The 17238-nt window shown below is 37.7% G+C and overlaps 1 protein-coding gene across 1 annotated transcript; it reads left to right on the top strand.

The window, feature by feature from the left end:
* Positions 1-3763: 3763 nt before the first annotated feature.
* snx24 (sorting nexin 24) lies at positions 3764-16832 on the top strand. Its single transcript, XM_036529789.1, has 7 exons — positions 3764-4064; positions 10535-10618; positions 12503-12607; positions 14071-14165; positions 14377-14406; positions 15497-15561; positions 16156-16832. The coding sequence occupies exons 1-7, from the start codon at positions 3996-3998 to the stop codon at positions 16224-16226; spliced, it is 519 nt and encodes a 172-aa protein (XP_036385682.1). The 5' UTR covers positions 3764-3995; the 3' UTR covers positions 16227-16832.
* Positions 16833-17238: the final 406 nt, after the last annotated feature.

The raw sequence follows: 17238 nt of genomic DNA, 5'->3' as shown, positions 1-17238 counted from the left end.
CCCATCCAGATTGCTTGAAAACTATAGACACCAATGTCTCCATCTTGTTCAAAATTGCCACTATGGTTTTTTCTCTCCCTCCTACTCGGGTCAGCTCACCTTTTATTCTTACCTAGAATGGGAGTCTGCCTCTAGCTGTATAATGGTATTGCAGCATGTGCCAAATAAAAGAGTGCTCATACATGAGGAGTATGTGTTGCCCTAACCCCAGCAACTACTACAATAGGAATTACCTAAAAAGGACTTGCCAACTTTACTCTGCTATCTAACTTTCTGTTAGAATATGGTGAATTGGTTCATAGAACATTCTGTGTGTTTGGATTGTTCTAGTTTAGGTGTTGCGGGTATACTAGTCTTAAACAATTACCTTGTGAATCTAGATTAAGTTGCAGTTTGGTATGGCATGCACACTCAGTAGGATTCATGACTTGAGGTAATTCTCACCCTAATTTGGAGGGTGATGGGGTTTGGGGTAGGGTTAGGGGTTACTCTGTCATCCTTGCCTTTCAGCTGAGACAGTCAGCTTTTCAAAATTGTGTCACCCACATTCATAGTTCTCCTGGTTTAATCATCTCTGACCAGCAAGAGATGAATGACCAATGGTTCAAATCTTTCTGATCATCACTTTACATATGTGAGTCCATGAGCGATCCCTCCCTCATTGAAAATGTTTTAATAATCTTCATATTCCCTCCATTTCCTCTGAATCCAAAACCCATTTAGAAGAGCCCTTTACTGTTTATGAAATCAGTGAGGCCATGAAATCCATTCAGAGTGGCATATCTCCAAGCCTGGATAGGTTCTTAATCCAGTTCTTCCAAGAGTTTTATGTCTTAACCCTTCCCAGTCTTGCCTTCAGTTTTTTCTGCTTCCTTAATTTTGCAGGCTCTTCCACCTTCTCTGTATCAGGCATCCATCTCTTGGATGTAAAGAAGGACAGATCTGCTTGATTGTGGGTCTTTCTGTCTGGTATCGCTCCTATATGGTGTTAAAAATGTGCATGCTAAAGTACTTTTCCTATGCCTGCAATCAGCCTTGCCTTACAATAGTCTCAGATCAAACTGGTTTTATTAAAAAGAGACCATCTTTCTTTTAATCGGGGGCACGCAATGCATATAGTTTACTCTCTATCTGAATCCCTTACTCCCAAGGTCCTTCTCCTGATGGTTATGGAGAAAGCCTTTAGCTATATCAAATTGGACTGTCCTTTGCTATAGCCTTGCTAATGATTCTCATACAAAAAAAGGAAAATTTACAAAAAGAATTCAAATAATCTAATAATTTAAAAAATATATATATATTTTCAAAAATGAACGGAATCCAACCATAATGCAGCCACAGCCAAACTGCTGAAAAAGTTAGACTGACTGGAGCATTTAATGTGTCTCTGATTAGGCAGGTATGACTTAATGACCAATTCCCTGGTTAACAGACAGTCACGCAATTATGCAACCAAAGCCAAACCTGCTTTGCATGATGATGATTACAAATTCAGTTATTTCGCAAGATGGGAACTTCTACACAAACTTGAACAATTACACAAAATTGAACATTTTAACAAAATTTAACAATAAAATAAAAGGTTTATCAATAAAAACCTTTATACAAAATGCTATCTTATGGGTGTAACATTTTGTTTGCAAACTAGTGCATTCCATATTCTAAAAACACACCTACCGTGAAGTGGGAAGAGACTCCTACTAAAACTCAAACGAAAATGAAGTTCAGACGAATCAGGACGTTCCGTTTCCCTCACCGCGTTAGATACTTCCTTATTTTTACCTCGCACCTCTTATCTCCTCGATGGGTGTCACCAAGGGATAAAGGAAAAGAGACGCTAGTTACTGGGACGCACCCAACCCCTTGCCAACATAACCCCCATCGTCAGCAGGAGCCTATTTGGTACACCACTGGGGGCTCTTTGCCCTCGTTAGCCCCCTCCCCTTCACCTAGTGCCCTACACACGTTGTGTGGCTTTAAATAATGAGGTTTATTTCTCCATATAAACATAAATGTCCTGGAGTCAAATATTATGGATACCGGAACATCCAGGGCGCGAAGACCTCTTTTCCGAGTTTTAGGAGAGTTCCATGCAACCATACGAAAACTGTGTTTTAAATACAATGTACCGCTGACATCAAAAAATATTTATTCGTTTTAGTTATTTATTTTTTGCAAATTTTAAAATTTTGAAAACAAAAACATTTCATCCCTGTCAATGGCCTTATCTGCATAAAGTGACTGCCCTTCGCTACACTGTAGTTAACCCACTATGGTAAAGTATTAACAACGTAACATTTAAATTGTTGCAGTGCTAAAGCCGGAATATTAATTAGAAACATTAAGGCTTTAATGTTTTTCAACATTTTTGGCGTGACGATTCCGTGAGCCACGTAGGCTGCGTCCCAGTCCGCAAGTGAGCGAGAAAAGTGAACGAAAGAGTCGTACTTTCCGGGACATTACATAAGCGCATCATTGCGGGATTGTTGTTTGGGAGCGAACTGAAACATGCTCTGCTGTCATCATTGTAGTGCTGCTGCTGCAAGTAGGTTTTAACACTACACAAATTTGAAAATCGTGCCCTCTCCCGCACTGATCTTTACCATTATTTCCAAGCACAATGACAGTGACAGCAAAAAAGTCAAATGAAATCCACCTACAGTGATTAACGTTAAATGCGAAATATCAATATGGACAAATGCACAAAACATTAAGATTAGGCTACATTAATGCGAGTCACAGATCCCATCAATCATCTGGTTTCAGATGAGTAATGTAATAATTTATATGTCGCATTGTTTATAACTGACGTCAGTGGGCTACTTACATTGTAGCCACATGTAAATGCGGTTTTATTGCAAAAGGGGTAGCGATTGGTACGAAACGTTTTGGTTTCTAGCTATTGACAACCGCCGCATGAGAAAGATGCATATCGCAGTGATTCGTTTTAGTTTTTTTTTGAGAAATCCAGCAAGGTTTTCGTAAAGCTATTTGGATTAGAGCTTCAAAATGAATACATGTAAATACAATAATTGAAACAATCTGGAATCATTCGGTCCGATGTTACCAATGTTTCACTACAGTGTCTGATAAATGTTCATTTGTACTGTAAAATTCAACATTATCTGAATTTTCGGTATACCTGCACTTGAATAAACATTGAATGGATATGGAATGCAATTCTCGTAAAATTCACAAAAGGCGGTCCGCGCAAAACGCGATGCCGAACGAAAGAGATCCTATAATGCCACACGAAACGTGAAGGGTGGGCTATAAGCTTGTGCGCTCCCTCAAAGGCAGCAACCGAAAAAAGGTGAAAGTTCCTCTTGCGGATTACGATATCCTCGACCGCATGATCGGCGCCATGTTGAGGGGAAGTGTTTAGGGCAGGTGAGCAAAAGTACGCATTGGGGCGCAATCTTCTTTCGTCACGACCCACGGCGCCGGAGGGCGGAGGGTGTCCCAAATGCGTCCACCCTTCCCCTTCTTCCTTACGTATGCGATGTCACGTGAAGAATGGAGAAGGGGTCACTTCCCTCCCTCACGCGTGAATTGGGACGGTTGACCCCAGGCAACTGTGGGGCTGCGCTGCAGCCTGCAGGTATCGCGGCGCGTTGTGTGACCTCTTGCTCTCATATCCGACCGAGGTCATCCAGCGGCAATTTTTTTTGGCAGCGTGGGACAACTTTGTATGGACACTACCTGGCACCTCAATGCGTAATCAAAGATTTAATTTACTGAAAACTGGGACAATTGCCACTTGTGCGTAACTCGGATGTTGGACAAATTGAGCGCAGCCCCGATTCTTGCGTGTGTTTACCATGTGACTCCGAGGATACGTCACCGCCGGAGCGACTCTTTTAATCTGCGGTCGGTGCTGTTGTTTTGATGCTGTGCAATTAGATACAAAATCGCTACTAGTGCGACAGCGAGCCAGCTGTTTCGGAAAAGTTACGACGTTTAATACATTTTGTATCTTCTTTTGGTTTTACAAAATGCATTCCGTCATGGTGTGCATTCCTTCCTTCCGATCCGAGGACAGCGCGTTGGAGAAGGGATACACGGTGAGAACAATGCGTGAAACTCCGGTAACATCGCTGGAGGATAATGCCTAACTGAACTGGCATTTCCAGGTGTTCATAGTGTCTTCATCTACTCAATAAGTGCTTCTGTCCGTATAAAGTGTGGCTTGTCAGCGTTGTTAAATGCTTTTTAAGGCTTGTTCGTCTGTAGATGCAGTGGTCATCATTTTTAGTTACACAATTCTGGCGTTCATTTGAATCCCGCATTTACGGTATGTTGCAATGCATAAGACGACAGCACCATTGTGAATTCTCGAAATAGAAAACTCTTACGTGACAGCTTATTGTGGTTATATGTTTAATAAAAGACGACAATCAGCATGGATTCTTACTGATTAAAAGCAAGCCAGTATGTTAAAGCATAGTTTTGTGGAAAAATGCAGGAGCATTTTAAAGGAGAAGAGGATAGTGAACGAGGCCGTTTTCTGCTTTAGACTTTGCTTATGGCAGCTTGCAAGTAGATGTCATGGGTTGCTGATATTGTAATGCCCCAAACAGCACCCAACTTTTTTTCTGATCTGCAGTGGGCAACATATCTTGTGTACCTGGATGATACATTTTGATGGACATTTCAAGAGCATGTAAGGCATCATTATTGAAGTCTTCTGTACTGCAGTAGGTGGAGCTGAAAGTGAAGCCATCTCATTGTCATTTGTTCAGATCACAGGTGAGCTACCTAAGTCATGTCATTTCAAAATGCCCCAGATCAGTGACAGAAGTTAGAAGCTTTCTTGGTTTGTTTCCGGCTATGGGATGTTCATAATGAGTTTTGTGTCAACTCCTAAGGCTGTCTACATGTCAACAGACAAAGGAACAACATGTAAATGGAGCAGCACAGCAAATGGTGATATTTTTTTAAGAAAAAAATAAAGCTAAACTGACCTTACTTGTGCTCGCATAACCCAAGTCAGGAATTCAGACTGAACACTGACTGTCAGTCAGGGGTTTATTCACAGAAATGTGAGGGTAGTAGCATATGCTGTTTGCACTCTGTCAAAACAGGAAAGACTATCTTTCACTACAAAAAAAGACTTTATTATACAGGGGGGTCTCAGCGGAGGCAACTTATGTCAGTCTTACTTCAGTCACTTATCCTCCACTGATACGAAATTCCTAGGAGGAACATACGAGACAGACCCAGAAGTCTCTTATTTTGCCTGGGGCGGATTACTTTATTTGGCAGGGTGATCAAGAAGCAAGAACTGTTAAAAAAATGGTAGATGATTTTGGACACCTCACATAGGACCCTAGTTAATGCGATGTGTCCATGGAGGAAAATCAGTTGGGTTGAGATACTTGCTTCAGTGATGATGGCATACAGGAGCAGTGATCAGGCATCTACTTAGTTACAACTGTGTAAAGTCTTTGAATTTGAAATAACTACCAGGTTGAAAAAGCATAAAAACTTGTACTTTGGAAGTCAGACACTAATATATTACTATATAAATATTTGTCCATATACATTTCTTTGCACATTAAAAATGTTATAAATATGAATACTCTGTATTGTGACACACTACACAGTCTTCAAGAATGGAAAGACATGAAGAACAGCAGGATGCAAATCACAGTCTTCTCACTGGTGTTTATTTAAGCTCCCAGCTGAGCAAATTCACATGTTCAAAGAATAAGATTAATAATTTTCATCTCCCCTTCACAAGTTCACTAAATGATAGCAACAAAATTAAATGAGAGAGACAATAAAACAGACCCCCCCTCTTAAGATAAGAAATTGTTGCCATTTCATTGCTTTGTTTTGAAATTTCACTGCTTTCACTCATGCGCTTGGCTTCCTTGCATTGATCATTTACTGTGTTATATATTTTTAAAAAATGGTTTGGATAGAATTTTGTTGTTTTTAATGAGATTGCAAGATTGCATAACAAATCCCTAATTAGTGTTAGGATTATGATCATGCAGTCACATCACCTGTATACACTTGTTTATTTGGCAAGTAATGTATATTAATGATGCAGGTAGAAGCAGTCATTTTGCAAAGGGATAAAAGTAGGCACCAGAAGGGGAAGTTTTGGGGGGGGGGGGGGGGGGGACTGGCTCAAACCTTGTATTTGTTTGCTGTTTGACAGATGAGGTGACTGAAAATGGTTAGGGGCTTTGATATTTCTTATGCATTTCTAAAGGGTATTTGTCAGACCATTTAGGCTGTTTTTTGTTTTTGTTACATGACCCTGAGAGGATGAATATTATTCAGCTGACTATCCAGTCTTCTGTGTTTATTTAGATCTAAAACACTGCTTGTGTATATACTGGGAGTTTTTGAATGAATGGCGGAAAAACCCTACCAGTGGCCTAAAGACTCTGCACAGACCTTTGACTCTTCTGCTCATATGGGTTTTTAAAAATGTAAAAATACTTACAAAATTAAAGAAACTGCACTGATATGAATAGACTGGGTGAGATCACTTTTATTTCTTTGTCATATTTCGGGTTGTGATGTGGCTCATCTCATAAAGTGTCGTTTTCTTATATTTTCTTACATTCTTATATAAGAAAATGACACTCTGAAGTGTCATTTTCTTGTATTCTTCTAAACAGATTCATGTTTTGTTTGTCTGCAGACACACGCACATAGGTAAGGCCTCATCTCTTACATAACCAAAGATTAACCCTTAGGGTGGGGACAAGGGATTGGGTTGCAAAACTAATTGCTGTTCAGCCAAGGGTGGATATCTGACTTGATGCAGTACTCTTGCTTTAGACTAGTGCTCATCTACACTGTGTGTGGAAGTGTGGCTAAAATTCTATCTTAGCTTAAGTTGGCTTAGTTTTTGATATTAATAATTTTGATGGCAGACCAATTTATTCTTTTGCAAAGTAATCTGGATTCTTTTTATGGTTGTTGTTGTTGTTAACACACAGGAGCAAACATCTGCATTCTAGCAACAATGAACAACAGCAAAAGCAACAAGATCAGAGGAAGAGGAAGACAGGAACAATAGACAATGAAGAGTGAATATTGAATGTCCTGTGCTAGCAAACGGAATGTAGCAAGGATTGTGTTAAGAACTACAAGTAAAATTTGAAGGCAACTTATAAATTGGCTTGAAAAAGCCCAGCATAGTTGCAACCAGTAGTTACAAGTTTTGCTTGAAAGATGGTCTGTGTCTGTGGCTCCTGGAGCAGGCTCATTGTGACAGTGTTGCTTTGTGTCATCTGCATGCACTGAAATGTTCAGATTCTGGATGTTCCATCCATGTTAGTCAATGGGAAATGCTTCTAAGCAAAATTTAATATATATATAAAAACTAAACAAAAAAAAAACTTGTCGGGTATTGAAACACAATCCCATAATAGCTGAAGGTATTGGCCAAAATTTGTGAGTGTAGCTGCAAAGATGTAGGAAGAGTTGCATACAGAAAATGGAATAAGAAGAGGGAAATAGCAATACGTTGTGTTTTTCAAGCCAGTTTAATTAGCATCATCTGCATAATGGTGAATATTGTCCCCATGCTTGTGAATAGTATATCCATGTAAAGCATATAATACTAATAACTATGTTTACGTAGCGTTTCTCAAACAGACATTCAAAAAGCTTTCCAGGTGAATGAAAATAAAGTGTCAGGAAAAAATGAACACATAAAACAAAGATAACACAAGAGAGAATAATGAGGAATGGAAATGACAGAAGTAAACAGGTTTTACATTTAAAATATCAGGAATATAAGACAAAATAATTACAAAGAATAAAATGTAAATTTAAAAAGAAGGATCTAAAAGTAGAGATGGTCTTTGAAGCCTTATTCTGTCTGGAAGAGCATTCTGTAACAGGGGACCTGCACAGGGAAAGTTTGATCACTGTTTTTAAGCAGGTTGTGAGGACACAAAGTAAGCCATTCTCTGAAGACCTGAGAACCTGTTGTAGCAGAGAAGGTGTGACAGTCTCAGGGTCTGATCCATGTACTGCCTTAAAGGCAATCAGAATCTTAAAACATGCAGTTAACAATCTATATCCATTATAGAAAGGCTAAACATGAGTCTTTTTTTTGGAGTGGCAGTCAGAATTATCTGGAGGCAAAACAATGCATTGCCATTCAGACTAATAAATAATATAGTCATGAGAAGATTAGTGCATGCATGATTTTTTTGTGCTGTGAGATGTCAAAAAATATCTGTTTCCTAAATTGTAGTAGCATGCCTGGGGTGCATTTTACAATGTTCTTAATATGTCAAAACCCAGCCTTGAATCCAAGATGACACAAAGGTTCTTTACCATGTTACTTCAGGGCTAAAGATACCCAGATTTGCATGAATAGGATCTGACTGCTGAGTGGTACTCAGTGGTGGGACTTGAATTTTATTGGAATTCAAAGGGGAAAAATTCAGAACCATCCAGTTTTTTATAGTGTTGAGACACTTAAGAATAACATTTCACTCAGGTTACTGGGCTTGACACCCAAGTGTAGTAGAGTATTGTCTGCGTAAAACTGAAAATAATTAAAATGCTCTCAGATAATTTGGCCAAGAGGCATCATGCAAATAGAGCATAAACAACCCCAACATGGTTCCCTGAGGGACTCCACAGGTCACAGGAGCAGGGAAGAACACATATTCTATATTTGACATTTTAAAATTGTCTATCAGACAGATAGAAACAGAACCAGCTCACCACACTTTCAGCAAGCCTTAATGCAGCTGGTTAAGATGACATGATCAACATCATCAAATACTGCACTGAGGTTAAAAAGAACTTAAATCAAGAAATTTCATCTGAGTCAGAATTCATTTAGAAGTCATTTTCTGCTGTGCATTACCAGTAACAGTTGCAGTACTGTGCTTTCAGTGGAAACAGACTGAAAAAGGTTATTTTTACTCAGAAAGTTGATAACTATTTGAAGACAACTTTCTCTGAAAGAAAAGGCAACTTGATAGGTTTAACAAGAAAAGACAAGTGAGAAATGGGCCTATAGTTACCAACAACAATGGTATCTAAGCAGGGTTTCTTAATTATAATCCCCAAAAGACTTAAAGAAGCATGGAACTGTATGCAGTCATGTCTCCACAAACATAAGCAACTCGTAAAGACTGGGGATATGACTATGGGAATGAGTTTGCCCTGAAACATTTTGGACAAAGCTCAAAGACTCTGTTTTCAATTTTTAAAGATTACAGGGATCAGGGGAATTATCTACATGAATATTAGTCACCAAGCGTAAGAGTCTTGGCATACTTAATAGAATTAAACATTATGATAAAGTACAGTCAGTATGGTTTTTGTACAGCAAGATTATGCTGAGAAAGTCTTCTGTACTTCAATGAGAAAAATACTAAATGTGTTGACTTGAGTGGGGCTTATGATATTACATATCAAACCATTCAAAAAGTGTTTGCCAAAGCACTACATGAGTGACTTATCAAGCTTAAATCAGTAGGAATTAATTTTCTTGTGTTCAGTTGTATTCACAATTATATTAAACAGAATACAAAGAGTAACGATAAGAGGGGTTTCATTTGAGCAAGGAGCTGTGGGAAGCGGAGTGTTTGGAACTCAGCTGTTCCTTATTTACATAAATGACCTTGACAAGGACAACACAAGTAAAATTGCTGCTGATGGACTTTTCTGTAAATTTGCTAATGACAGTAAATTTGGAGGTGAAGCTTAAAAGTTTGGAATCTCCACATGTGATTTATGAAAGTTTAAATAGCATCCTGAAGTGGGAAGACACTTGGCAAATGAAGTTTAACATTGCCAAATGTGAAGTGCTACACATGGGCAATAACAGTGTTACAGGTAGGAGTTCATTTTAGGGCAGGTCAAAACTAGAATGTGTGCTACATAGGAAAAGACTTTGGAATACACATTGACCCAAGTCAGTCTGGATCAAGATATTGTGTTCAAGCCATAAAAACAGAAGTAGGATGTTGGGGTACATAGCAAAAGGTATTGATTACAAATTGAAGGAGGCTATATTAATATTATATAATGCCTTTGTCAGTTTGCTGGAGTACTTCTATTCAGTTCCGGGCACCACATGATAAGAATGACATAGATGCTCTTGAAAAAACACAGTGAAAGGTTGGTTTCAGGTACAAAACGTACCAGTTGTGAAGAGAGACTCGACGCTTATTTGTTTTTAGTCTAGACGAGAGGAGAGTCAGGAGAGATTTGATTAATAAATTGGACTACAGAAACTATTTTAAAATTAGTCTTGTCAGCAGGACATTAAATTTGATATTGATACTAGTAAGTATTTTGGCTCTCAGAGAGTAATAAATGCATGAAACAGCCTGCCAGGACTTCTAAAGCAATGATCTTTCAAGGCCAGGCTTGACACAGGCTGTTCAAGGCCAGGCTTGACACAGTCCTAAACTTTTCATGAGTCCATAGTTATAAAACGTTTTTTTTTAACCATACCTTTTGACTGCATATTGATTCCCAGAAGAGTCATTTCCGTGGATCCTGTTGTGCTTAATTGTTGCTCTCTTTTCTCCAGGTTTTCAAGATTGAGGTGTTGATGAGCGGACGGCAGCACACGGTAGAAAAGCGCTACAGTCAGTTCCACACACTGCACAAGATGGTAAGTTCACAGAGGCACCCTCTGCACATCTGTCTCTGAGGTTGCAGTCTGTGATCAGGCTAACATGGTTCTCACCCTGAAGTGGAACTGCATGTAACAAACAGCTTTCAATAATGGATAGGATTTGCTCAGAAGTATAAGCTGCAACCTTTATCTGGTTCCAGTATCTGTCTAATTTAAATATATGTGTTGGGTTTAGTGGAGGAAAATGTTTACGTAAAAAAACTCTCTCTGATGTGACATAGAAGATCATTAACGATGAGTACATTTGCAAGTAACTGTGCTTGGGACCAAGCAGAATGAAATTGGAAACCCATACAACTTATGAGGAGCCACAGTTGGTGAACATTTCACAGGACTTTCTGCCAGGCCTCAGGGGGAATCGGCAAACACAAAACAGGCCTCCTACCCTGCGCCAAAATGCCACTCCAATACAGATATTCACAACCGTGCCATAACTTTTTTGACCACCACACATGACCCTTCAACACTTGGGAAAACACTAATGCAAATGGGACAGAATAGCAAAGCGGGTGTTGGCATTTTTAGTGAATGTGCTGGCATGAAGGTACCAAACACAAATGTGCTGACTGAGCAGACTTTGTGTGTGGTTAGAGTCAGGTGTTAAATGCCTGCAGAAAGGCATGCCTGTGAAAAATGTATTCCCTCAGTAATGGCTTATTAAATTATTTGGGGTTTTTATTATTATTGATTTTTAGCAGCATGGTATACTTCTTGTTGAAAGTTCTTCATTCTTAATAGCTTTGCTAGTAAGTAGGTGGAATGCATTCAGTATATCTGAAGAAAATTTGTTTCACCACTGTAAGGTTCTGGTCATTGTCAGCAGATGACAGGGCCAGTTGCAAACCTGGCTGCAGAGCTCTGGCTGAACACAAGACAAGTGCCTCGTTGACTGAGCCGCTTAGGAGCCCGATGCTGTAGTTTTTTCATGCAAGTTTTTACACCAACTTGAAAAAACTAAATTTTGAAAGATTCGATTAGGCAATTTGGCCCAGTAAATGGCTTACCACATCAGGGAAAGGTCCATTTGCAATATTGGGTCATGTGCCAGGGCTTCATTATGCAAAGCAGATTCTCTTACAGTTTGGGTTGTTCACAAAGAAGGGGTGTCAGCCAACACAAACCCAATGCACAGCAGCAGGAATAATGCTCATAGGACTGATTTTCACAAAGGCTAAAGATCATTTATTAATTCAGCATAAATACTGAAAAAATCCCTTTATGTCTCACACAGTGACATTGTGGATCATGTCATGTGTTCTACAGATCCAGAAATTGACTTGGCTACTGTACTTCTTGCATAACTCAGTACCCCTGGCCTGACAAATGAGTTTTTAAGAAGTGTTTCTAAAAGGAGTTTTTTTTTTTCATAGCTCATTTTTCATCTTTACCAGATTTCTGCTTTATAACAGCTACTTTCTCTTTGTTGATTTACATATGATTGTTTATCATGTCTTTCATGAATAATATGTATTGTTTCACAATTTAGTGATGACCCCACTTACCCCAGGGACACTGCCACATACCATCAGTGGTGTGTGTAGCCCTATTTTAGCTGTATTTTAATTAAACGATGAGAATCCCATTTATTTCATACTTTTTAAATATTATGATATTATGACAGGGTTACAAGGTTACAGTCAAAATTATTATTAATAAATCTTTTAAGTAGCATAGTCCAACTATGAGCATTTCCTTCTCCAGTTTCTCACAGCCATCTCTCTCTGGCCTGAAAATACATTTTCAGATGGAGACCCCACTACACTTAAGTACAGGGAAAAAGGAAATTGGTTACACTAATATTGTCTCCATTTGTAATCTCACCAGCAGTAATTCTAAATGTTGTCTCTTGTTTTCTTTCAGCTGAAGAAAATTATAAAAACACCTGAAATCCCTTCCAAACATGTTCGCAATTGGGTTCCCAGGGTCCTGGAACAGCGACGGCAGGGACTTGAGCTATACCTGCAGGTGCTCTTGCATTGTCATTTGCTAGGGTCAGCAGGAATACACCATGTTTTCTGGAATCGTGCATTTGGACTTCTCACAGTATCAATGCATACATTTTATGCTGACTTGTGCTGAAATTATATCTGATTTCATCATACTAAAGGAAACAGTTGAAAGAGGAGGTTGAACTACATTAAGCATGACTGTTAAAAGGTGCTGATGCTCCAGTTATTAGAAGCCAAATACCACGTGTGTTGAGGCACTTTGTTGTAATCAGTAACTTTATCATTATTGTTTGTCAGTCATAATCACTAAGTAGCCAGGTTGATCAATAAAGGATCTCAACAAAATGTGTATAACATACAAAAATGCAAAGTATCACACATATACTGTACAAAGCATATACAGTGCCCTCTTATTCAAAACCATGATTGAATAGGAACTAAAACCTTGATATAATAGAAAAAATGTATATGTTGGGGAATTTTCTTCCTGTTTAAAGTTCTGCTTAAATCTTACAAGTGTTGTCACAAATAATGAATTTTATTTTTATATATATTTGTTAGAATTTTGTATTCTAATTAGTCTCTGTAAGATTATTTCAGGTATAAACAAATGATTTTCTGGACAACAACATGATCTTGCCAAATTTTACTGAGAGAATGCAGTTTAACAATTGACTTTTCATGCCTGCATAGCAGGGTTCCAGGTGGTGAAGTAGACAGCATAAAGAAAAGCATAAAGTTGAAGGAATTGCATAAAGAATGGGATATTAACAGGGTATGAATGAAATGAGGCAAAATCACTCCATGGTAAAATAAAACAGTCACAGAACCCAGAGGGTATCTGTTCAGAGTGCAATCTCATAGAAGCACAGTGTGCCCACTTGATGAAAACCAAAAGCACGGAAATAACATATTAATCTTGAGGCGTTATTGTCTGCCAAGGCCCCTTGAAATTAAAATGTAAAACTTTGTTCAAGCCAGTTTTGTTCATTGCCATCTAAAGAGTTTTTTGGCTTCTGTTTTATTTTAATCTCCTACACTAAATGAAGAAGTGATTGTTGAATGATTGTTGAAATTGTGTGTGTTGGATGTCTGCATTGCATTCTGCTACAGTTGAATGTTTTATTAGATGCTGGACACACAAGTAAAGAATTTCATTAGGCAAGATGTCCATCTGTGAAATCTAAAAGAATATTTATTAAAACCTGTATTTATGACCAAAGCACAACTTAAGCAACAACCATCATTGTACAGTAGGTGTAATATTCCATTGGAAAGCTACAAAGATGTGTGAATGGTCATTTCTGTAGGAATGCAGGTTCACTGCAGCAGCTTTTGAGTGGAATATATATTTACTAGCAGCTGATTAATCTTAAATTTACTCAGCCAATCACCCTTCTTCATGCGTCTTCTAGTTAACATACTGAGAGAGTAGCTGATTTTTCCCTTAAAATCAACCTTTTGTTTTTGTTTTTACAGACAATAATTAATGAAAATGAAGTTCTACCGAAAGTATTTTTGGATTTCCTTAATATTCGCCACTTTCCCTCATTACCAAAAACCGAGAGTTGTGGGTAAGTTGTCGCATTTTATTATAGAAAAACATTAGTAAAGCATTTGCAATAGGAAACCACATTATTCCAAATGAAAATATGGAGTAAAATTGTAAATGCCATTTTGAAGGCCATGTTTTGCTTCATACAGTCTTGTTTGATAAAGTACAGTTACATCGGATGTGTTTAGTTTTGAGTGTAAATCTTTTTTCTCTTTTGTTTTTATTAAAAGATCTTTTGAAACGGAATCTGAGGAATCAAGGTATGTGATTTATTTTCCATTCAAGATTTGAACAGGTGAATAACTGCCTAAAAAATAAATATATATATTATTGAATTACTTTGAGTTACAGGTAGCACGCGATACCCTATGACTAGCTAGCTAGTTGAATGTCCATTGAACATTCTTGGATGGTAAACTTCAACCACTGAATTAAATAAATCCGCCTAAAGATCAAAGAATGAAACTGGCAAAAATAGGGTAGTCCCTGTCATTTGATGTGATCACATGGTAAAAAAAAAGCTGTAAATGTACCATTCACCATCCTATATCACACACAAAATGCCAAAATCATTCTTGAAATTGGCACAGTAAATACAGTTACCTTAAAAATGAGCATAATAAACAAACAATTAAAACCTCGGGAGAATAAATTGAAGTAAATTAAGAAATAACCTATTTTGTTATTTATTTAAACTGGTTATTTCTCTTTTGGCATCTGGTATTTCCATCAATACGCCATGTTGCGTAGGTAGCTACTTATACAACTTTCTTGTCAACCACAGATCTCTCCTAATGAAATGTGGGTAAACAGTAATGTGCATCAGTTCTTTGAGATAAGATCCCTATGAGACGTGCATCTCATATCCTTTAATCAGTTCAAAGAGTTTAGATCAAATGTACTGCATTCTTGTAGCAAATACCAGCTTTATATTACACAAATGAAACTTTTAAACTGATGAATTCGGTTAGATGATCAAATGAGAGCGTAATGCATAGCCCTAATGCTTGAGTATGGCTATGTGGTACATGTGTAATTACATTACTGTTGAGAATTTGTACAGTAAGTACTGCATAATAGGGGGCATGTGCGTTATCCTTACATAGTATATTCTTAAATGTGCAAATACATTTAATAGAGGCAACTATAAATGTCACCGGATATGCTGATATCATCACATGAATAGAGAAGATTAAAAAAATGCAGACTTTTAAGAGTTATGCATCGTTGTAGTATTGATTCTTCAATGTCTTCATGAACATGCTGACATGGCGGATTCCGGCTCTTACAGTGACTTAACACATTAACACGTTTTTGCTTCCCTGATTCATCTGTGCTTGATGTTTGCAGTAAACTGTCCCATCAGCCTGTGCTACTCTTCCTGCGGGACCCATACGTGCTGCCTGCAGCTGATGGTAATACAGTCAGCCCTTCACAACATTTTTTTATCCTTTACATCCAGTGATGGACTTCAGTTCAGTTTTCTCTTAAATAATTCACTCTTAGAAAGAACACATTTGCTGCCATTACATGGACTTTTCAGTATATATTTTAAGCATCTATATACAAAAATGTATATTTACAGGCAGCAGACAAGTGTGCGTACATTTTCCCAATTACAGAGATAATCCAGTAAATAGAATCTCATAACCAGTATCCAGTTTGCGCTGGTCAGAGGTTCAGCTGTATCTTTGTCACCTTATCAGACCCCTTAATGCTGACCTATCTAATGCCCAGTACTAGCTTACACCCACTAGCAGACGTCAGTCAAGCTCAGAGAAATTCTTGCAATAGTTGTTCACTCATACATGCTCTATTTGTGAATGCATGATGGTTTGAATGTCTGTTGTGTGCTACTTTGACACCTCTGTCTCCAATCAAAAATGGAGTAAAAATCCAGGAGTGCATGAATTGTTGCATCTGAAACAGTTAAATGTTAAATGATTTGAGACAGAAGTTTCTTTCAAAATGTTTTCATTTTATTTCAATATCATTGTTTTTCTTTCTAGATATATGTTCAAATGTCGTTATAGAAGGTGTTATACATGGAATATTCTACCCAGACCTTCAACCAAGATAGACTCCAATCAAGATGGCAACCATGGAAACCAGCTCAAACTATAGGATAAAAGGGATGCAAGAAAACTGTACTTCTATATTCATTTATATGTACATTTACGGTTATATGGATTGGAAAAATATGTACAAATTCTGAATTTTCATAAGAGATATATAGATTTGTAATTTACTAAATAAGTCAGAATGAATACTGTGACCAACTTACAACTGTGACTAGTTTGCTAACCACAAACTAAAAACATGATTGCTTGCCACCTTTATGGTTTGCCATGTCTTTGAACATTTGAAATAGTTTTCCTAAGTGGGAAAGGTGGAAAAGGAAAGGCTGCCAAATCACATCAAGTAGGTCTTCAAATAACACTATTTAAATTAATGCAAATGTTCATGGAATTCTTCTTTACTTTTCTAACAAAAATATTTTTGGTTGAAATATACAGTGGAAAAAGAATCTTTTTAAATGTATGGTGCTTTCATGCTTAATACTTGCAGTTCAATTTATTGCTTATATGACTTTGCGAAAGAGGGATACACTACTGTAGTAATATTGAAAATAAACAGCTACTAAAATGTAAATTAAATGCTCGATGCCTTTTAGTATCTAAAAATGTCAACCCAGTGCTGATTATTGGGCAAAGTACTCACTTCTCTGGTCTTCTTAGCCTCAAAACTTTTCTTCTCTAGTAGTGGAATATACACTACCGGTCAAAAGTTTAAGAACACCTCCATTTTTCCAATTTATTGAAATTTAAGCAGTTCAAGTCCAGTGAATGACCTGAAATGGAACAAAAGGAAGCAGTAAACTGCCAGAGGTTAAAAAAAGTTTAGGTTACCAAAAACTAAAAATAATGTCAATTTCACAGTTATAAAAAATCCTTTTTCAGGGAACAAGTACTGGGTTAACAATTTACAGCTTTTCTGCAGCAATGGAAGTAAATTAAGCCTTGAAAATTGATGCAAACAGTTCCTACAGGTGTCTTAGAACAGACTATGTTACAACACCCTCTGAAGCATTA

The sequence above is a fragment of the Megalops cyprinoides genome, chromosome 5, assembly GCF_013368585.1.
Source record: "Megalops cyprinoides isolate fMegCyp1 chromosome 5, fMegCyp1.pri, whole genome shotgun sequence".
In the NCBI taxonomy this organism is placed as follows: Eukaryota; Metazoa; Chordata; class Actinopteri; order Elopiformes; family Megalopidae; genus Megalops; species Megalops cyprinoides.
The sequence above is the reverse complement of the archived record's forward strand: the minus strand, read 5'-3'. Positions and strand labels throughout refer to the sequence as shown.